Source organism: Coturnix japonica, chromosome 19 (assembly GCF_054131305.1).
Source record: "Coturnix japonica strain WE chromosome 19, WE-NBRP24, whole genome shotgun sequence".
NCBI classification, from domain to species: Eukaryota; Metazoa; Chordata; class Aves; order Galliformes; family Phasianidae; genus Coturnix; species Coturnix japonica.
The window spans coordinates 390,778-412,661 of record NC_140681.1 but is presented as its reverse complement, the minus strand read 5'-3'; the positions used below and the strand labels follow the sequence as shown (position 1 = coordinate 412,661).

General features: G+C 52.0%; 2 protein-coding genes across 2 annotated transcripts; both read right to left on the bottom strand.

Moving 5' to 3' along the window:
* Positions 1 to 12,554: 12,554 nt before the first annotated feature.
* On the bottom strand, positions 12,555 to 13,694 carry LOC146757720 (fibrous sheath-interacting protein 2-like). Its single transcript, XM_085520587.1, has 4 exons — positions 13,503 to 13,694; positions 13,117 to 13,242; positions 12,629 to 12,790; positions 12,555 to 12,587 (listed from the first exon to the last, which is right to left on the bottom strand). The coding sequence occupies exons 1-4, from the start codon at positions 13,572 to 13,574 to the stop codon at positions 12,555 to 12,557; spliced, it is 393 nt and encodes a 130-aa protein (XP_085376713.1). The 5' UTR covers positions 13,575 to 13,694.
* Positions 13,695 to 19,538: 5,844 nt separating this feature from the next.
* LOC146757719 (fibrous sheath-interacting protein 2-like) lies at positions 19,539 to 20,678 on the bottom strand. Its single transcript, XM_085520586.1, has 4 exons — positions 20,487 to 20,678; positions 20,101 to 20,226; positions 19,613 to 19,774; positions 19,539 to 19,571 (listed from the first exon to the last, which is right to left on the bottom strand). The coding sequence occupies exons 1-4, from the start codon at positions 20,556 to 20,558 to the stop codon at positions 19,539 to 19,541; spliced, it is 393 nt and encodes a 130-aa protein (XP_085376712.1). The 5' UTR covers positions 20,559 to 20,678.
* Positions 20,679 to 21,884: the final 1,206 nt, after the last annotated feature.

Below are 21,884 nucleotides of genomic sequence, written 5' to 3'. Positions count from 1 at the left end.
AGAATCTTAGAATGGTTTGTGTTGGAAGGGACCCTTAAGATCACCTCGTTCCAACCTGCTATAGACAGGGACACCTCGCTGTAGACCAGGTTGCTCACAACGCATCCAGCCTGGCCTTGAGTGCTTCCAGGGAGAGGAGGGATGCTGAGAAGGTGGAAATAGTGAACGCCTTTTTTGCTTCTGTCTTTAGTGAAAGGGCTCTCCCTCCGGAATCCCAGGCCCTGGAGGTTAATGAGAGAGTGTGGGGAATGGGAGATTTCCCTTTAGTCAGGGAAGAGGTGGTCTGTGAGTGCCTAGGAAACATTAAGGTCCATAAATCCTTGGGACCTGATGGGGTGCATCCATAGGTGCTGAGGGAGCTGCTGGAGGTCGTTGCTAAGCCGCTCTCTGTAATCTATCAGAGGTCTTGGAGAACTGGGGAGGTGCCTGAAGACTGGAGGACGGCCAGTGTCACTCCTGTCTTCAAAATGGCAAGAAGGAAGACCCGGGTAATTATAGGCCAGTCAGCCTCACCTCTGTCCCAGGGAAGGTGATGGAACAGCTTGTGCTGGATGCCATCTCCAGACAACTGGGAGAAAAGGAGGTTATCAGGAGTACTCAGCATGGGTTCACCAAGGGGAGGTTGTTCTCGACCAACCCGGTGGCCTTTTATGAAGATGTCACTAGCTGGGTGGACGGGGGGAGAGCGGTAGATGTAGTCTACCTTGATTTCTGTAAGGCTTTTGATACTGTCCCCCATGACGTTGTTATAACAAAGCTGAGGAAGTATGGGATAGATGAGCGGAAGGTGAAGTGGGTCGAGAATTGGCTGACTGGCCGAGTGCAGAGGGTTGTCGTTGGTGGTGCGGAATCTGGCTGGAGGCCTGTAACTAGCGGCGTCCCCCAGGGGTCTGTGCTGGGTCCGGTCTTGTTCAACATCTTCATCAGCGACCTTGATGAGGGGATAGTGACCACCCTCAGCAAGTTTGCTGATGCCACGAAGTTGGGAGGATTGGCTGACACGCCTGAAGGCTGTGCTGCCATTCAGAGAGACCTGGACAGGCTGGAGAGCTGAGCAGTAAGAAACCAGATGAGGTTTAACAAAAGCAAGTGTAGAGTCTTGCACCTAGGGAGAAATAATTGCATGCACCAGTACAGGCTGGGGGAAGAGCTGCTGGAGAGGAGCTCTGCTGAGTGGGACCTGGGCGTCCTGGTGGACGACAGATTGACCATGAGCCAGCAGTGTGCCCTTGTAGCCAAAAAGGCCAATGGCATCCTGGGGTGTATTAAAAAGAGCATGGCCAGCAGGTCGAGGGAGGTGATTCTCCTCCTCTACTCTGCCCCGGTGAGGCCTCCTCTGGAATCCTGTGTCCAGTTCTGGGCTCCCCAGTACAAAAAAGACAGGGATCTCTTGGAAAGAGTCCAGCGGAGGGCCACAAAGATGGTGAAGGGCCTGGAGCATTTCCCCTATGAGGAGAGATTTAGCGAACTGGGTCTGTTTAGCCTTGAGAAAAGAAGGCTGAGAGGGGATTTGATCCAGGTTTATAAATACCTGAGGTGTGGGTGCCATAGTGGCGTGGCTGGTCTCTTTTCAGTAATGTGTAGGGACAGGACTAGGGGTAATGGGATGAAACTTCAGCATAGGAAGTTCTGCATGAAGATGCGGAAGAACTTCTTTACGGTGAGGGTGACGTAGCACTGGAACAGGCTGCCCAGGGAGGTGGTGGAGTCTCCTTCTGTGGAGATATTCAAGAGCCGACTGGACGCCGAGCTGTGCGACGTGGTGTAGGGAGCCTGCTTTCCAGGAGGGTTGGACTCGATGATCTCTAGAGGTCCCTTCCAACCCCTGCAATTCTGTGATTCTGTGAGGCAACCACAGCCTCACTGGGAAGACTGTTCCAGTGTTTCACCACCCTCTGTCACGGAGTTCTCTCTAGAGCTCACTCCGGGACAGTGTGCACAAACCCAGGGCAGCAGGAACAAAAGCCCCCCCCCTTTTCTCTCACGGCACGGTACGGCAAAGTGCGGCGTGGCCCGGCCCGGCCACGTGCGTTTCGGGAGAGGGGAAGGGAAGGGAGATTGCGATTAGGTCTAACAAAAAAATGAGGGAGGAAAAAGGTGATCTGAGAACGAATGGCAGTTTAATAACCTAATAACACTAAACAACAACAAGAGAGTTTCAACAAAGAGAATACCAAGTCCCAAATCTCACCGATGGAGCTGTGGAAGGCAGGAAGGTCTGACCACGTTGTCTCCTCGCAGGGAGCCGGTCCAGCAACCCCGTCCCCTTCCTCACTTCCCTTCCGGTGCCCCACCCCGCATGCTCATTAAGGCAGTTCACAGAAAAAAAAACTTGTCCCCTTTACTCCCATTATTAGGCATGGTGTTCTGATGTGGAATACCAACACCAACCAAATTGCAAAACCATAACACCTCACAGTAAAGTTCTTCCTGGTATGTATTCTAAATCTACCCTCTTCCAGTTTAAAACCATTTCCCTTCATCCTGTCACTACATGCATTTATAAAAAGTCCCTCCCAAGCTTTCCTATGCACTCCCTTCAGATACTGGGAGGTTGCTATAAGGTCCCCCTGGAGCCTTCTCTTCTCCAGGCTGAAGAGCCCCAGCTCTCTCAGCCTGTCCTTCTAGAGGAGGTGCTCCAGCCCTCTGATCATCTCCATTTCCCTCATCTGGACCTGCTCCAACAGCTCAGTGTCCTTGTGTTGGGGTCCCCAGAACTGGACGCAGTACTCCATGTGGGGTCTTACAAGAGCAGCGCGGAGGGGCAGAATCACCTCCTCGACTCGCTGGTCACGCTTCTCTTGATGAAACCTGGGATATATTTGGCCTTCCAGGCCACAAGCGTACACTGCCACCTCGTGCTGAATCATCTGAGACCCCCAAATCCTTCTCCTCGGTGCTGCTCTCAAGCCATTCTCCACCCAACCTTTATCTGTGCTTGAGATTTCCCCAACTCAGGGCACTTGTCCTTGTTGAACTTCATGAAGTTGACATGGGCCACCAAGTTTGTCACGTCTGACTTGCCCATGGTGAAACCATTTTGATTACCACCAGCCACCTTGTCTTTATTTTTCCGTGTGGTGCAGTAGGGCCTTCAGTTGGATCTACCCCGCGATCTTACCAAGCACAGAGGTGAGACTGACTGGCCTGTAGTTCCCTGGATCTTCTTTTTTCCCGATCCGGAATAGGGGGGTTATGTTTCCCCTTTTCTGATCAGTGGGAACTTCACCAGACTGCCATGACCTTTCAAATACGATGCACAGCAGCTTGGCAAGTTCATCCACCAGTTCCCTCAGAACCTGCGGATGGATCCCTTGGACTTGTGCAGCTTCAGATTCTTTCGATGGTCTAGAACCTCATCTTCACTTACAGCACTTACAGATCCACCTTCTCCAAGTTTTACTGTTGCTTTCTGCAGTTTGGGCTCTGGGCCTAGAGCACTTGCCAGTGAGGCCTGAAGCAAAGAAGTCATTGAGCACCTCAGCTCTCTCTGTGTTCCTCATGACCAGGCCTCTAGTGGCCTTCCAGAGAGGGCCCACATCCTCGCTTACCTTCTTTTTAATCACTGATATACCTGTTCCCCTTTCTGTCCCCAGCTAGATTTAGTTCTGCCTGGGTTTTAGCTTTCCTAACCTGATCTTTGAGGTTCCCATACTACTTGGAAGAGGAAGTTATCATCAGCACATTCCAGAAACCTCTTTGATTTCTGGTGCAATGCTGTGTTGTCCCTCCCACAGATATCAGGGTGGTTGAAGTCCCCTGTGAGGACCTCATCCTCCATGTCCTTGTAGTGAGGAGCCCAAAACTGAACACAGTACTTGAGATGCGGCCTCACCAGAGCTGAGTACAGAGGGATGATCACCTCTCTGCTCCTGCTGGCCACACTGTTTCTTATACAGGCCAGGATGCCCTTGGCCTTCTTGGCCACCTGGGCACACTGTGGGCTCATGTTGAGCCGAGCATCGACCAACAGCCCCAGGTCCCTTTCCTCTTCACAGTCATCCAGCCATTCTGTCCCAAGCCTGTAACACTGCATGTACCCCCAGCAGAGAACAACTACATCCCCCAGAGGATTGCTTGCTGCTCTGTCACCCTTTATGTTCAGTGCAAAAGATAAAAGCCATCCGTATATCACTTGATCTCCCCTTTCCTTTTTGATCCCAGCAGCACGAGAACTCCCTGGGTTGTCTCACCTCGGCTTTAGAATAAGGACTTCAGTTTTCGGACACACTTTGTAATGTTATTTTTTAAATTTTTTTTATTGGTTTTAATTCTAATTCTGATACTAATTATGATATATTGTACTGTAGTGTGTTATCTTGCATTCTGGTATCATCTTTGGTCAATTAATTAAACAAATTAAAACGAATTAAACAAATTAAAATTAATTAAGCCAATTAAAACTAATTTGTTGCCACTGTTTTGGTTTTTGGCCAATCTCTCTACTTGTTTTCCCCTTTTTTTCCTTTTCCCTTCACTGGGGCCTGGATGCTTCTAGGGACTCTGGAGTTTGTTTTTGGGTCAGAAGCAGTACGAATGCTTCTGGGGAGTTTGGAGTTTGTTGTTGACGCAGAAGTCGTCTGGATGATTCTGGGGACTCTGGAGTTTGCTGTTGGGTCAGAAGCAGTAGGAATGCTTCTGGGGAGTTTGGAGTTTGTTGTTGACGCAGAAGTAGTCTGGATGATTCTGGGGAGTCTGGAGTTTGTTGTTGGGGCAGAAGCAGTCCGGATGCTTCTGGGGACTCCGGAGTCTTTTGTTGAGGCTGAAGCTCTACGGATGCTTCTGGGGAGTTTGGAGCCTTCCCTGCCCAACGCAGGTTTGGGTGACTTCTCAGGCAGCTTCATTGCACGCCCTGTGCTCCATGAGTCTCCCTGAAGGCCACGCTCCATCAAAGCCACATTCCTTCTGCATTGTCCAGACAGAAGATTATAGCATGAAGGAGAGGGGCCAGCTGGTTTATGAAGCATTGTGGGTCTGATTTTCGAACCCGCAATGTAATCCACGGGACCGGGCTGGAACTTGTCCCTGGCCATCTGTAGTCTGTGGATCGAATTCTTCAAATTGGAAATCTCCCGAAGAAGCTCATCCTGGAAGGGAACAGAGGGTTTATGCTTGGTCTTGTCTTAGAGAGTGCTTCCCACCCTAAGTACTGCTGCTTTACGCAGAAGAGGGCAAGCACACTGCTTCAGCCTTGCAATGAGGGCAGAAGAGAACGGCTGCCACAGTGCTCTGTTTGTAAGCAAGCAACTTTCCAGGCTGCCTTCACACCAGCACGCTGTGCTAGCTCAGCTCTGAGCTGAGCTGTCCTTTCCATGCCTCAATGCCTAGACCACCAGCCCGCCCCTCACCTTTTCTGCTTTCCCCATCTCCCTCAGATCCATCAAGTAAAGCCCGTGCCCTCAGTGCCATGCTGCTGACACGTGCCTACCAATACTGGGCTTTGCCTACCTCTTCTCGCCTCTTTGCTTGCTTTTTCTCCAGCTTCAGCCTGGTCAGGTACTGCCTGTACTCGTTGAACTCCTTCAGAGTGCAGACAACCTACAGAAGAGACAATGACAGATGGCTGTAGTGTCAGGCCCCTGCCTGGCAGACTGGAAAGCCCTCCTGAGGAGACCCGTGTTGGTCAGCCCAACAGCCAAACTTACGTCGCCATCCTCGGTGACCAAGCCCCGTTTCTTCAGGTTCCGCAGGTTGTTTTTGCGGTTGTGGAACTCCCGCAGATGCGGGTCATGCAGGCTGTTGTACTCTGTGCACAGATTGCGACTGTACGGATCTCTCAGGTCAAACTGAGGAGAAGGCTGGTGGAGCTGGAAGAGATGTGTTGTAGAGTGTGAATGGGGAAGGAGAGAGCAGCAAAGAGACAGAGACACTTCCAAGCTGCTCACACCCACAGGCTGGCCTCTTGCCTCTTTCCCAAACAGTCATGTCTGGGTTTTCCTAAGTCCTCCAAGAGGGAGAGCAGAGGGTTGCACCCTCCTCCAGGAACGACCCGGTCTCCACATTTCTGTGCCTGATGGGTGCCTGGCCCCAGCATCCCAACACATGGGATTGGCATCCCAACACAAGGCCTCCTTGGCATGGCGGCAACCCCAGGAAACAAGAGCCCTTTTTGACGCTTCCTTACTCCTCTCACCTTTTCCCCCAGCTTTCTCCTGGCGAAAAGGAGCTTGGTGCCGGGCTGCACAGGGATTTTAACCCCGAGTGGAAGGTCCAACAGCCAGCTACCTCCTGCTCCAACTTCCTGTCCTCCGGGTCGGAGCTAGAAAGACAAAGACACGCTTGGACACTCAGACACTCCATTCCCCTCTCCAGCCCACCTCCGCTCCCTTTGGCAGCTCCCTCCCCACTTCTGTAACCGATGCTGGGATGTGCAGAGAGGTGCGATTCCCTGCAAGCCTTCTCCAGCACCAGCATGAGGAGAAGTGTCCCTCAGCCTCTGGAGAGCATCTACAGCCCCAGAGCAGCCCTGCATACCCCAGGCTACTGCACTCATCCCCCTCTTGATGTAGCAGCGCTCACCTTTCCGCTCTTCCCCGCTCTGCTCAGAAATTCATCTGGATTTCGGAATCCAGCACTGCAACAGCACTCCATGGCTCCTGGTAGGAACTCTCTGAGAGCTGCAACCTTCCGCTACCACCTCTCGCTCCAGCAGCAGCGAACTGAGGCCACCCCAGCCGGAGTTCCAGCCTGCAGCTTTACGTCACGCTCACCCACTGTTGCATCACAATGACGTGCAATGACACGCGGCAAGCCTGCAGCTGCATGGAGGCCCTGCTGGGTGCACTCGTGGTAAGCTGCTCCAGCTGGCCCTGCTTTGAGCCAAAAAGGCTTGCTGAGTCCTGAGGCCTGCTGTAGGCTTCCTTGGTTTCTATCACAGGTGATGCTGCACGTGGAACAAATACCTTCTCGGGTTGTCCCAGAGCTTGTTTTATAAGTAAATGACACTGAAACAATGTGGGAGAGCTGGCCTGTTTTTCTGTCCTAGAATCTTAGAATGGTTTGTGTTGGAAGGGACCCTTAAGATCACCTCGTTCCAACCTGCTATAGACAGGGACACCTCGCTGTAGACCAGGTTGCTCACAACGCATCCAGCCTGGCCTTGAGTGCTTCCAGGGAGAGGAGGGGTGCTGAGAAGGTGGAAATAGTGAACGCCTTTTTTGCTTCTGTCTTTAGTGAAAGGGCTCTCCCTCCGGAATCCCAGGCCCTGGAGGTTAATGAGAGAGTGTGGGGAATGGGAGATTTCCCTTTAGTCAGGGAAGAGGTGGTCTGTGAGTGCCTAGGAAACATTAAGGTCCATAAATCCTTGGGACCTGATGGGGTGCATCCATAGGTGCTGAGGGAGCTGCTGGAGGTCGTTGCTAAGCCGCTCTCTGTAATCTATCAGAGGTCTTGGAGAACTGGGGAGGTGCCTGAAGACTGGAGGACGGCCAGTGTCACTCCTGTCTTCAAAATGGCAAGAAGGAAGACCCGGGTAATTATAGGCCAGTCAGCCTCACCTCTGTCCCAGGGAAGGTGATGGAACAGCTTGTGCTGGATGCCATCTCCAGACAACTGGGAGAAAAGGAGGTTATCAGGAGTACTCAGCATGGGTTCACCAAGGGGAGGTTGTTCTCGACCAACCCGGTGGCCTTTTATGAAGATGTCACTAGCTGGGTGGACGGGGGGAGAGCGGTAGATGTAGTCTACCTTGATTTCTGTAAGGCTTTTGATACTGTCCCCCATGACGTTGTTATAACAAAGCTGAGGAAGTATGGGATAGATGAGCGGAAGGTGAAGTGGGTCGAGAATTGGCTGACTGGCCGAGTGCAGAGGGTTGTCGTTGGTGGTGCGGAATCTGGCTGGAGGCCTGTAACTAGCGGCGTCCCCCAGGGGTCTGTGCTGGGTCCGGTCTTGTTCAACATCTTCATCAGCGACCTTGATGAGGGGATAGTGACCACCCTCAGCAAGTTTGCTGATGCCACGAAGTTGGGAGGATTGGCTGACACGCCTGAAGGCTGTGCTGCCATTCAGAGAGACCTGGACAGGCTGGAGAGCTGAGCAGTAAGAAACCAGATGAGGTTTAACAAAAGCAAGTGTAGAGTCTTGCACCTAGGGAGAAATAATTGCATGCACCAGTACAGGCTGGGGGAAGAGCTGCTGGAGAGGAGCTCTGCTGAGTGGGACCTGGGCGTCCTGGTGGACGACAGATTGACCATGAGCCAGCAGTGTGCCCTTGTAGCCAAAAAGGCCAATGGCATCCTGGGGTGTATTAAAAAGAGCATGGCCAGCAGGTCGAGGGAGGTGATTCTCCTCCTCTACTCTGCCCCGGTGAGGCCTCCTCTGGAATCCTGTGTCCAGTTCTGGGCTCCCCAGTACAAAAAAGACAGGGATCTCTTGGAAAGAGTCCAGCGGAGGGCCACAAAGATGGTGAAGGGCCTGGAGCATTTCCCCTATGAGGAGAGATTTAGCGAACTGGGTCTGTTTAGCCTTGAGAAAAGAAGGCTGAGAGGGGATTTGATCCAGGTTTATAAATACCTGAGGTGTGGGTGCCATAGTGGCGTGGCTGGTCTCTTTTCAGTAATGTGTAGGGACAGGACTAGGGGTAATGGGATGAAACTTCAGCATAGGAAGTTCTGCATGAAGATGCGGAAGAACTTCTTTACGGTGAGGGTGACGTAGCACTGGAACAGGCTGCCCAGGGAGGTGGTGGAGTCTCCTTCTGTGGAGATATTCAAGAGCCGACTGGACGCCGAGCTGTGCGACGTGGTGTAGGGAGCCTGCTTTCCAGGAGGGTTGGACTCGATGATCTCTAGAGGTCCCTTCCAACCCCTGCAATTCTGTGATTCTGTGAGGCAACCACAGCCTCACTGGGAAGACTGTTCCAGTGTTTCACCACCCTCTGTCACGGAGTTCTCTCTAGAGCTCACTCCGGGACAGTGTGCACAAACCCAGGGCAGCAGGAACAAAAGCCCCCCCCCTTTTCTCTCACGGCACGGTACGGCAAAGTGCGGCGTGGCCCGGCCCGGCCACGTGCGTTTCGGGAGAGGGGAAGGGAAGGGAGATTGCGATTAGGTCTAACAAAAAAATGAGGGAGGAAAAAGGTGATCTGAGAACGAATGGCAGTTTAATAACCTAATAACACTAAACAACAACAAGAGAGTTTCAACAAAGAGAATACCAAGTCCCAAATCTCACCGATGGAGCTGTGGAAGGCAGGAAGGTCTGACCACGTTGTCTCCTCGCAGGGAGCCGGTCCAGCAACCCCGTCCCCTTCCTCACTTCCCTTCCGGTGCCCCACCCCGCATGCTCATTAAGGCAGTTCACAGAAAAAAAAACTTGTCCCCTTTACTCCCATTATTAGGCATGGTGTTCTGATGTGGAATACCAACACCAACCAAATTGCAAAACCATAACACCTCACAGTAAAGTTCTTCCTGGTATGTATTCTAAATCTACCCTCTTCCAGTTTAAAACCATTTCCCTTCATCCTGTCACTACATGCATTTATAAAAAGTCCCTCCCAAGCTTTCCTATGCACTCCCTTCAGATACTGGGAGGTTGCTATAAGGTCCCCCTGGAGCCTTCTCTTCTCCAGGCTGAAGAGCCCCAGCTCTCTCAGCCTGTCCTTCTAGAGGAGGTGCTCCAGCCCTCTGATCATCTCCATTTCCCTCATCTGGACCTGCTCCAACAGCTCAGTGTCCTTGTGTTGGGGTCCCCAGAACTGGACGCAGTACTCCATGTGGGGTCTTACAAGAGCAGCGCGGAGGGGCAGAATCACCTCCTCGACTCGCTGGTCACGCTTCTCTTGATGAAACCTGGGATATATTTGGCCTTCCAGGCCACAAGCGTACACTGCCACCTCGTGCTGAATCATCTGAGACCCCCAAATCCTTCTCCTCGGTGCTGCTCTCAAGCCATTCTCCACCCAACCTTTATCTGTGCTTGAGATTTCCCCAACTCAGGGCACTTGTCCTTGTTGAACTTCATGAAGTTGACATGGGCCACCAAGTTTGTCACGTCTGACTTGCCCATGGTGAAACCATTTTGATTACCACCAGCCACCTTGTCTTTATTTTTCCGTGTGGTGCAGTAGGGCCTTCAGTTGGATCTACCCCGCGATCTTACCAAGCACAGAGGTGAGACTGACTGGCCTGTAGTTCCCTGGATCTTCTTTTTTCCCGATCCGGAATAGGGGGGTTATGTTTCCCCTTTTCTGATCAGTGGGAACTTCACCAGACTGCCATGACCTTTCAAATACGATGCACAGCAGCTTGGCAAGTTCATCCACCAGTTCCCTCAGAACCTGCGGATGGATCCCTTGGACTTGTGCAGCTTCAGATTCTTTCGATGGTCTAGAACCTCATCTTCACTTACAGCACTTACAGATCCACCTTCTCCAAGTTTTACTGTTGCTTTCTGCAGTTTGGGCTCTGGGCCTAGAGCACTTGCCAGTGAGGCCTGAAGCAAAGAAGTCATTGAGCACCTCAGCTCTCTCTGTGTTCCTCATGACCAGGCCTCTAGTGGCCTTCCAGAGAGGGCCCACATCCTCGCTTACCTTCTTTTTAATCACTGATATACCTGTTCCCCTTTCTGTCCCCAGCTAGATTTAGTTCTGCCTGGGTTTTAGCTTTCCTAACCTGATCTTTGAGGTTCCCATACTACTTGGAAGAGGAAGTTATCATCAGCACATTCCAGAAACCTCTTTGATTTCTGGTGCAATGCTGTGTTGTCCCTCCCACAGATATCAGGGTGGTTGAAGTCCCCTGTGAGGACCTCATCCTCCATGTCCTTGTAGTGAGGAGCCCAAAACTGAACACAGTACTTGAGATGCGGCCTCACCAGAGCTGAGTACAGAGGGATGATCACCTCTCTGCTCCTGCTGGCCACACTGTTTCTTATACAGGCCAGGATGCCCTTGGCCTTCTTGGCCACCTGGGCACACTGTGGGCTCATGTTGAGCCGAGCATCGACCAACAGCCCCAGGTCCCTTTCCTCTTCACAGTCATCCAGCCATTCTGTCCCAAGCCTGTAACACTGCATGTACCCCCAGCAGAGAACAACTACATCCCCCAGAGGATTGCTTGCTGCTCTGTCACCCTTTATGTTCAGTGCAAAAGATAAAAGCCATCCGTATATCACTTGATCTCCCCTTTCCTTTTTGATCCCAGCAGCACGAGAACTCCCTGGGTTGTCTCACCTCGGCTTTAGAATAAGGACTTCAGTTTTCGGACACACTTTGTAATGTTATTTTTTAAATTTTTTTTATTGGTTTTAATTCTAATTCTGATACTAATTATGATATATTGTACTGTAGTGTGTTATCTTGCATTCTGGTATCATCTTTGGTCAATTAATTAAACAAATTAAAACGAATTAAACAAATTAAAATTAATTAAGCCAATTAAAACTAATTTGTTGCCACTGTTTTGGTTTTTGGCCAATCTCTCTACTTGTTTTCCCCTTTTTTTCCTTTTCCCTTCACTGGGGCCTGGATGCTTCTAGGGACTCTGGAGTTTGTTTTTGGGTCAGAAGCAGTAGGAATGCTTCTGGGGAGTTTGGAGTTTGTTGTTGACGCAGAAGTCGTCTGGATGATTCTGGGGACTCTGGAGTTTGCTGTTGGGTCAGAAGCAGTAGGAATGCTTCTGGGGAGTTTGGAGTTTGTTGTTGACGCAGAAGTAGTCTGGATGATTCTGGGGAGTCTGGAGTTTGTTGTTGGGGCAGAAGCAGTCCGGATGCTTCTGGGGACTCCGGAGTCTTTTGTTGAGGCTGAAGCTCTACGGATGCTTCTGGGGAGTTTGGAGCCTTCCCTGCCCAACGCAGGTTTGGGTGACTTCTCAGGCAGCTTCATTGCACGCCCTGTGCTCCATGAGTCTCCCTGAAGGCCACGCTCCATCAAAGCCACATTCCTTCTGCATTGTCCAGACAGAAGATTATAGCATGAAGGAGAGGGGCCAGCTGGTTTATGAAGCATTGTGGGTCTGATTTTCGAACCCGCAATGTAATCCACGGGACCGGGCTGGAACTTGTCCCTGGCCATCTGTAGTCTGTGGATCGAATTCTTCAAATTGGAAATCTCCCGAAGAAGCTCATCCTGGAAGGGAACAGAGGGTTTATGCTTGGTCTTGTCTTAGAGAGTGCTTCCCACCCTAAGTACTGCTGCTTTACGCAGAAGAGGGCAAGCACACTGCTTCAGCCTTGCAATGAGGGCAGAAGAGAACGGCTGCCACAGTGCTCTGTTTGTAAGCAAGCAACTTTCCAGGCTGCCTTCACACCAGCACGCTGTGCTAGCTCAGCTCTGAGCTGAGCTGTCCTTTCCATGCCTCAATGCCTAGACCACCAGCCCGCCCCTCACCTTTTCTGCTTTCCCCATCTCCCTCAGATCCATCAAGTAAAGCCCGTGCCCTCAGTGCCATGCTGCTGACACGTGCCTACCAATACTGGGCTTTGCCTACCTCTTCTCGCCTCTTTGCTTGCTTTTTCTCCAGCTTCAGCCTGGTCAGGTACTGCCTGTACTCGTTGAACTCCTTCAGAGTGCAGACAACCTACAGAAGAGACAATGACAGATGGCTGTAGTGTCAGGCCCCTGCCTGGCAGACTGGAAAGCCCTCCTGAGGAGACCCGTGTTGGTCAGCCCAACAGCCAAACTTACGTCGCCATCCTCGGTGACCAAGCCCCGTTTCTTCAGGTTCCGCAGGTTGTTTTTGCGGTTGTGGAACTCCCGCAGATGCGGGTCATGCAGGCTGTTGTACTCTGTGCACAGATTGCGACTGTACGGATCTCTCAGGTCAAACTGAGGAGAAGGCTGGTGGAGCTGGAAGAGATGTGTTGTAGAGTGTGAATGGGGAAGGAGAGAGCAGCAAAGAGACAGAGACACTTCCAAGCTGCTCACACCCACAGGCTGGCCTCTTGCCTCTTTCCCAAACAGTCATGTCTGCGTTTTCCTAAGTCCTCCAAGAGGGAGAGCAGAGGGTTGCACCCTCCTCCAGGAACGATCCGGTCTCCACATTTCTGTGCCTGATGGGTGCCTGGCCCCAGCATCCCAACACATGGGATTGGCATCCCAACACAAGGCCTCCTTGGCATGGCGGCAACCCCAGGAAACAAGAGCCCTTTTTGACGCTTCCTTACTCCTCTCACCTTTTCCCCCAGCTTTCTCCTGGCGAAAAGGAGCTTGGTGCCGGGCTGCACAGGGATTTTAACCCCGAGTGGAAGGTCCAACAGCCAGCTACCTCCTGCTCCAACTTCCTGTCCTCCGGGTCGGAGCTAGAAAGACAAAGACACGCTTGGACACTCAGACACTCCATTCCCCTCTCCAGCCCACCTCCGCTCCCTTTGGCAGCTCCCTCCCCACTTCTGTAACCGATGCTGGGATGTGCAGAGAGGTGCGATTCCCTGCAAGCCTTCTCCAGCACCAGCATGAGGAGAAGTGTCCCTCAGCCTCTGGAGAGCATCTACAGCCCCAGAGCAGCCCTGCATATCCCAGGCTGCTGCACTCAGCCCTCTCTTGATGTAGCAGCGCTCACCTTTCCGCTCTTCCCCGCTCTGCTCAGAAATTCATCTGGATTTCGGAATCCAGCACTGCAACAGCACTCCATGGCTCCTGGTAGGAACTCTCTGAGAGCTGCAACCTTCCGCTACCACCTCTCGCTCCAGCAGCAGCGAACTGAGGCCACCCCAGCCGGAGTTCCAGCCTGCAGCTTTACGTCACGCTCACCCACTGTTGCATCACAATGACATGCAATGACATGCGGCAAGCCTGCAGCTGCATGGAGGCCCTGCTGGGTGCACTCGTGGTAAGCTGCTCCAGCTGGCCCTGCTTTGAGCCAAAAAGGCTTGCTGAGTCCTGAGGCCTGCTGTAGGCTTCCTTGGTTTCTATCACAGGTGATGCTGCACGTGGAACAAATACCTTCTCGGGTTGTCCCAGAGCTTGTTTTATAAGTAAATGACACTGAAACAATGTGGGAGAGCTGGCCTGTTTTTCTGTCCTAGAATCTTAGAATGGTTTGTGTTGGAAGGGACCCTTAAGATCACCTCGTTCCAACCTGCTATAGACAGGGACACCTCGCTGTAGACCAGGTTGCTCACAACGCATCCAGCCTGGCCTTGAGTGCTTCCAGGGAGAGGAGGGGTGCTGAGAAGGTGGAAATAGTGAACGCCTTTTTTGCTTCTGTCTTTAGTGAAAGGGCTCTCCCTCCGGAATCCCAGGCCCTGGAGGTTAATGAGAGAGTGTGGGGAATGGGAGATTTCCCTTTAGTCAGGGAAGAGGTGGTCTGTGAGTGCCTAGGAAACATTAAGGTCCATAAATCCTTGGGACCTGATGGGGTGCATCCATAGGTGCTGAGGGAGCTGCTGGAGGTCGTTGCTAAGCCGCTCTCTGTAATCTATCAGAGGTCTTGGAGAACTGGGGAGGTGCCTGAAGTCTGGAGGACGGCCAGTGTCACTCCTGTCTTCAAAATGGCAAGAAGGAAGACCCGGGTAATTATAGGCCAGTCAGCCTCACCTCTGTCCCAGGGAAGGTGATGGAACAGCTTGTGCTGGATGCCATCTCCAGACAACTGGGAGAAAAGGAGGTTATCAGGAGTACTCAGCATGGGTTCACCAAGGGGAGGTTGTTCTCGACCAACCCGGTGGCCTTTTATGAAGATGTCACTAGCTGGGTGGACGGGGGGAGAGCGGTAGATGTAGTCTACCTTGATTTCTGTAAGGCTTTTGATACTGTCCCCCATGACGTTGTTATAACAAAGCTGAGGAAGTATGGGATAGATGAGCGGAAGGTGAAGTGGGTCGAGAATTGGCTGACTGGCCGAGTGCAGAGGGTTGTCGTTGGTGGTGCGGAATCTGGCTGGAGGCCTGTAACTAGCGGCGTCCCCCAGGGGTCTGTGCTGGGTCCGGTCTTGTTCAACATCTTCATCAGTGACCTTGATGAGGGGATAGTGACCACCCTCAGCAAGTTTGCTGATGCCACGAAGTTGGGAGGATTGGCTGACACGCCTGAAGGCTGTGCTGCCATTCAGAGAGACCTGGACAGGCTGGAGAGCTGAGCAGTAAGAAACCAGATGAGGTTTAACAAAAGCAAGTGTAGAGTCTTGCACCTAGGGAGAAATAATTGCATGCACCAGTACAGGCTGGGGGAAGAGCTGCTGGAGAGGAGCTCTGCTGAGTGGGACCTGGGCGTCCTGGTGGACGACAGATTGACCATGAGCCAGCAGTGTGCCCTTGTAGCCAAAAAGGCCAATGGCATCCTGGGGTGTATTAAAAAGAGCATGGCCAGCAGGTCGAGGGAGGTGATTCTCCTCCTCTACTCTGCCCCGGTGAGGCCTCCTCTGGAATCCTGTGTCCAGTTCTGGGCTCCCCAGTACAAAAAAGACAGGGATCTCTTGGAAAGAGTCCAGCGGAGGGCCACAAAGATGGTGAAGGGCCTGGAGCATTTCCCCTATGAGGAGAGATTTAGCGAACTGGGTCTGTTTAGCCTTGAGAAAAGAAGGCTGAGAGGGGATTTGATCCAGGTTTATAAATACCTGAGGTGTGGGTGCCATAGTGGCGTGGCTGGTCTCTTTTCAGTAATGTGTAGGGACAGGACTAGGGGTAATGGGATGAAACTTCAGCATAGGAAGTTCTGCATGAAGATGCGGAAGAACTTCTTTACGGTGAGGGTGACGTAGCACTGGAACAGGCTGCCCAGGGAGGTGGTGGAGTCTCCTTCTTTGGAGATATTCAAGAGCCGACTGGACGCCGAGCTGTGCGACGTGGTGTAGAGAGCCTGCTTTCCAGGAGGGTTGGACTCGATGATCTCTAGAGGTCCCTTCCAACCCCTGCAATTCTGTGATTCTGTGAGGCAACCACAGCCTCACTGGGAAGACTGTTCCAGTGTTTCACCACCCTCTGTCACGGAGTTCTCTCTAGAGCTCACTCCGGGACAGTGTGCACAAACCCAGGGCAGCAGGAACAAAAGCCCCCCCCCTTTTCTCTCACGGCACGGTACGGCAAAGTGCGGCGTGGCCCGGCCCGGCCACGTGCGTTTCGGGAGAGGGGAAGGGAAGGGAGATTGCGATTAGGTCTAACAAAAAAATGAGGGAGGAAAAAGGTGATCTGAGAACGAATGGCAGTTTAATAACCTAATAACACTAAACAACAACAAGAGAGTTTCAACAAAGAGAATACCAAGTCCCAAATCTCACCGATGGAGCTGTGGAAGGCAGGAAGGTCTGACCACGTTGTCTCCTCGCAGGGAGCCGGTCCAGCAACCCCGTCCCCTTCCTCACTTCCCTTCCGGTGCCCCACCCCGCATGCTCATTAAGGCAGTTCACAGAAAAAAAAAACTTGTCCCCTTTACTCCCATTATTAGGCATGGTGTTCTGATGTGGAATACCAACACCAACCAAATTGCAAAACCATAACACCTCACAGTAAAGTTCTTCCTGGTATGTATTCTAAATCTACCCTCTTCCAGTTTAAAACCATTTCCCTTCATCCTGTCACTACATGCATTTATAAAAAGTCCCTCCCAAGCTTTCCTATGCACTCCCTTCAGATACTGGGAGGTTGCTATAAGGTCCCCCTGGAGCCTTCTCTTCTCCAGGCTGAAGAGCCCCAGCTCTCTCAGCCTGTCCTTCTAGAGGAGGTGCTCCAGCCCTCTGATCATCTCCATTTCCCTCATCTGGACCTGCTCCAACAGCTCAGTGTCCTTGTGTTGGGGTCCCCAGAACTGGACGCAGTACTCCATGTGGGGTCTTACAAGAGCAGCGCGGAGGGGCAGAATCACCTCCTCGACTCGCTGGTCACGCTTCTCTTGATGAAACCTGGGATATATTTGGCCTTCCAGGCCACAAGCGTACACTGCCACCTCGTGCTGAATCATCTGAGACCCCCAAATCCTTCTCCTCGGTGCTGCTCTCAAGCCATTCTCCACCCAACCTTTATCTGTGCTTGAGATTTCCCCAACTCAGGGCACTTGTCCTTGTTGAACTTCATGAAGTTGACATGGGCCACCAAGTTTGTCACGTCTGACTTGCCCATGGTGAAACCATTTTGATTACCACCAGCCACCTTGTCTTTATTTTTCCGTGTGGTGCAGTAGGGCCTTCAGTTGGATCTACCCCGCGATCTTACCAAGCACAGAGGTGAGACTGACTGGCCTGTAGTTCCCTGGATCTTCTTTTTTCCCGATCCGGAATAGGGGGGTTATGTTTCCCCTTTTCTGATCAGTGGGAACTTCACCAGACTGCCATGACCTTTCAAATACGATGCACAGCAGCTTGGCAAGTTCATCCACCAGTTCCCTCAGAACCTGCGGATGGATCCCTTGGACTTGTGCAGCTTCAGATTCTTTCGATGGTCTAGAACCTCATCTTCACTTACAGCACTTACAGATCCACCTTCTCCAAGTTTTACTGTTGCTTTCTGCAGTTTGGGCTCTGGGCCTAGAGCACTTGCCAGTGAGGCCTGAAGCAAAGAAGTCATTGAGCACCTCAGCTCTCTCTGTGTTCCTCATGACCAGGCCTCTAGTGGCCTTCCAGAGAGGGCCCACATCCTCGCTTACCTTCTTTTTAATCACTGATATACCTGTTCCCCTTTCTGTCCCCAGCTAGATTTAGTTCTGCCTGGGTTTTAGCTTTCCTAACCTGATCTTTGAGGTTCCCATACTACTTGGAAGAGGAAGTTATCATCAGCACATTCCAGAAACCTCTTTGATTTCTGGTGCAATGCTGTGTTGTCCCTCCCACAGATATCAGGGTGGTTGAAGTCCCCTGTGAGGACCTCATCCTCCATGTCCTTGTAGTGAGGAGCCCAAAACTGAACACAGTACTTGAGATGCGGCCTCACCAGAGCTGAGTACAGAGGGATGATCACCTCTCTGCTCCTGCTGGCCACACTGTTTCTTATACAGGCCAGGATGCCCTTGGCCTTCTTGGCCACCTGGGCACACTGTGGGCTCATGTTGAGCCGAGCATCGACCAACAGCCCCAGGTCCCTTTCCTCTTCACAGTCATCCAGCCATTCTGTCCCAAGCCTGTAACACTGCATGTACCCCCAGCAGAGAACAACTACATCCCCCAGAGGATTGCTTGCTGCTCTGTCACCCTTTATGTTCAGTGCAAAAGATAAAAGCCATCCGTATATCACTTGATCTCCCCTTTCCTTTTTGATCCCAGCAGCACGAGAACTCCCTGGGTTGTCTCACCTCGGCTTTAGAATAAGGACTTCAGTTTTCGGACACACTTTGTAATGTTATTTTTTTAATTTTTTTTATTGGTTTTAATTCTAATTCTGATACTAATTATGATATATTGTACTGTAGTGTGTTATCTTGCATTCTGGTATCATCTTTGGTCAATTAATTAAACAAATTAAAACGAATTAAACAAATTAAAATTAATTAAGCCAATTAAAACTAATTTGTTGCCACTGTTTTGGTTTTTGGCCAATCTCTCTACTTGTTTTCCCCTTTTTTTCCTTTTCCCTTCACTGGGGCCTGGATGCTTCTAGGGACTCTGGAGTTTGTTTTTGGGTCAGAAGCAGTAGGAATGCTTCTGGGGAGTTTGGAGTTTGTTGTTGACGCAGAAGTCGTCTGGATGATTCTGGGGACTCTGGAGTTTGCTGTTGGGTCAGAAGCAGTAGGAATGCTTCTGGGGAGTTTGGAGTTTGTTGTTGACGCAGAAGTAGTCTGGATGATTCTGGGGAGTCTGGAGTTTGTTGTTGGGGCAGAAGCAGTCCGGATGCTTCTGGGGACTCCGGAGTCTTTTGTTGAGGCTGAAGCTCTACGGATGCTTCTGGGGAGTTTGGAGCCTTCCCTGCCCAACGCAGGTTTGGGTGACTTCTCAGGCAGCTTCATTGCACGCCCTGTGCTCCATGAGTCTCCCTGAAGGCCACGCTCCATCAAAGCCACATTCCTTCTGCATTGTCCAGACAGAAGATTATAGCATGAAGGAGAGGGGCCAGCTGGTTTATGAAGCATTGTGGGTCTGATTTTCGAACCCGCAATGTAATCCACGGGACCGGGCTGGAACTTGTCCCTGGCCATCTGTAGTCTGTGGATCGAATTCTTCAAATTGGAAATCTCCCGAAGAAGCTCATCCTGGAAGGGAACAGAGGGTTTATGCTTGGTCTTGTCTTAGAGAGTGCTTCCCACCCTAAGTACTGCTGCTTTACGCAGAAGAGGGCAAGCACACTGCTTCAGCCTTGCAATGAGGGCAGAAGAGAACGGCTGCCACAGTGCTCTGTTTGTAAGCAAGCAACTTTCCAGGCTGCCTTCACACCAGCACGCTGTGCTAGCTCAGCTCTGAGCTGAGCTGTCCTTTCCATGCCTCAATGCCTAGACCACCAGCCCGCCCCTCACCTTTTCTGCTTTCCCCATCTCCCTCAGATCCATCAAGTAAAGCCCGTGCCCTCAGTGCCATGCTGCTGACACGTGCCTACCAATACTGGGCTTTGCCTACCTCTTCTCGCCTCTTTGCTTGCTTTTTCTCCAGCTTCAGCCTGGTCAGGTACTGCCTGTACTCGTTGAACTCCTTCAGAGTGCAGACAACCTACAGAAGAGACAATGACAGATGGCTGTAGTGTCAGGCCCCTGCCTGGCAGACTGGAAAGCCCTCCTGAGGAGACCCGTGTTGGTCAGCCCAACAGCCAAACTTACGTCGCCATCCTCGGTGACCAAGCCCCGTTTCTTCAGGTTCCGCAGGTTGTTTTTGCGGTTGTGGAACTCCCGCAGATGCGGGTCATGCAGGCTGTTGTACTCTGTGCACAGATTGCGACTGTACGGATCTCTCAGGTCAAACTGAGGAGAAGGCTGGTGGAGCTGGAAGAGATGTGTTGTAGAGTGTGAATGGGGAAGGAGAGAGCAGCAAAGAGACAGAGACACTTCCAAGCTGCTCACACCCACAGGCTGGCCTCTTGCCTCTTTCCCAAACAGTCATGTCTGCGTTTTCCTAAGTCCTCCAAGAGGGAGAGCAGAGGGTTGCACCCTCCTCCAGGAACGATCCGGTCTCCACATTTCTGTGCCTGATGGGTGCCTGGCCCCAGCATCCCAACACATGGGATTGGCATCCCAACACAAGGCCTCCTTGGCATGGCGGCAACCCCAGGAAACAAGAGCCCTTTTTGACGCTTCCTTACTCCTCTCACCTTTTCCCCCAGCTTTCTCCTGGCGAAAAGGAGCTTGGTGCCGGGCTGCACAGGGATTTTAACCCCGAGTGGAAGGTCCAACAGCCAGCTACCTCCTGCTCCAACTTCCTGTCCTCCGGGTCGGAGCTAGAAAGACAAAGACACGCTTGGACACTCAGACACTCCATTCCCCTCTCCAGCCCACCTCCGCTCCCTTTGGCAGCTCCCTCTCCACTTCTGTAACCGATGCTGGGATGTGCAGAGAGGTGCGATTCCCTGCAAGCCTTCTCCAGCACCAGCATGAGGAGAAGTGTCCCTCAGCCTCTGGAGAGCATCTACAGCCCCAGAGCAGCCCTGCATACCCCAGGCTGCTGCACTCAGCCCTCTCTTGATGTAGCAGCGCTCACCTTTCCGCTCTTCCCCGCTCTGCTCAGAAATTCATCTGGATTTCGGAATCCAGCACTGCAACAGCACTCCATGGCTCCTGGTAGGAACTCTCTGAGAGCTGCAACCTTCCGCTACCACCTCTCGCTCCAGCAGCAGCGAACTGAGGCCACCCCAGCCGGAGTTCCAGCCTGCAGCTTTACGTCACGCTCACCCACTGTTGCATCACAATGACATGCAATGACATGCGGCAAGCCTGCAGCTGCATGGAGGCCCTGCTGGGTGCACTCGTGGTAAGCTGCTCCAGCTGGCCCTGCTTTGAGCCAAAAAGGCTTGCTGAGTCCTGAGGCCTGCTGTAGGCTTCCTTGGTTTCTATCACAGGTGATGCTGCACGTGGAACAAATACCTTCTCGGGTTGTCCCAGAGCTTGTTTTATAAGTAAATGACACTGAAACAATGTGGGAGAGCTGGCCTGTTTTTCTGTCCTAGAATCTTAGAATGGTTTGTGTTGGAAGGGACCCTTAAGATCACCTCGTTCCAACCTGCTATAGACAGGGACACCTCGCTGTAGACCAGGTTGCTCACAACGCATCCAGCCTGGCCTTGAGTGCTTCCAGGGAGAGGAGGGGTGCTGAGAAGGTGGAAATAGTGAACGCCTTTTTTGCTTCTGTCTTTAGTGAAAGGGCTCTCCCTCCGGAATCCCAGGCCCTGGAGGTTAATGAGAGAGTGTGGGGAATGGGAGATTTCCCTTTAGTCAGGGAAGAGGTGGTCTGTGAGTGCCTAGGAAACATTAAGGTCCATAAATCCTTGGGACCTGATGGGGTGCATCCATAGGTGCTGAGGGAGCTGCTGGAGGTCGTTGCTAAGCCGCTCTCTGTAATCTATCAGAGGTCTTGGAGAACTGGGGAGGTGCCTGAAGTCTGGAGGACGGCCAGTGTCACTCCTGTCTTCAAAATGGCAAGAAGGAAGACCCGGGTAATTATAGGCCAGTCAGCCTCACCTCTGTCCCAGGGAAGGTGATGGAACAGCTTGTGCTGGATGCCATCTCCAGACAACTGGGAGAAAAGGAGGTTATCAGGAGTACTCAGCATGGGTTCACCAAGGGGAGGTTGTTCTCGACCAACCCGGTGGCCTTTTATGAAGATGTCACTAGCTGGGTGGACGGGGGGAGAGCGGTAGATGTAGTCTACCTTGATTTCTGTAAGGCTTTTGATACTGTCCCCCATGACGTTGTTATAACAAAGCTGAGGAAGTATGGGATAGATGAGCGGAAGGTGAAGTGGGTCGAGAATTGGCTGACTGGCCGAGTGCAGAGGGTTGTCGTTGGTGGTGCGGAATCTGGCTGGAGGCCTGTAACTAGCGGCGTCCCCCAGGGGTCTGTGCTGGGTCCGGTCTTGTTCAACATCTTCATCAGTGACCTT

Coding starts and splice junctions, on each gene's coding strand:
- LOC146757720 (XM_085520587.1), bottom strand. CDS start 13,574: ATGGAGTGCTGTTGCAGTGCTGGATTCCGAAATCCAGATGAATTTCTG. Junction 13,243..13,502: donor GAGCGGGGAAGAGCGGAAAG/GTGAGCGCTGCT, acceptor TTGTCTTTCTAG/CTCCGACCCGGAGGACAGGA. Junction 12,588..12,628: donor TGGTCACCGAGGATGGCGAC/GTAAGTTTGGCT, acceptor GGGTCTCCTCAG/GAGGGCTTTCCAGTCTGCCA.
- LOC146757719 (XM_085520586.1), bottom strand. CDS start 20,558: ATGGAGTGCTGTTGCAGTGCTGGATTCCGAAATCCAGATGAATTTCTG. Junction 20,227..20,486: donor GAGCGGGGAAGAGCGGAAAG/GTGAGCGCTGCT, acceptor TTGTCTTTCTAG/CTCCGACCCGGAGGACAGGA. Junction 19,572..19,612: donor TGGTCACCGAGGATGGCGAC/GTAAGTTTGGCT, acceptor GGGTCTCCTCAG/GAGGGCTTTCCAGTCTGCCA.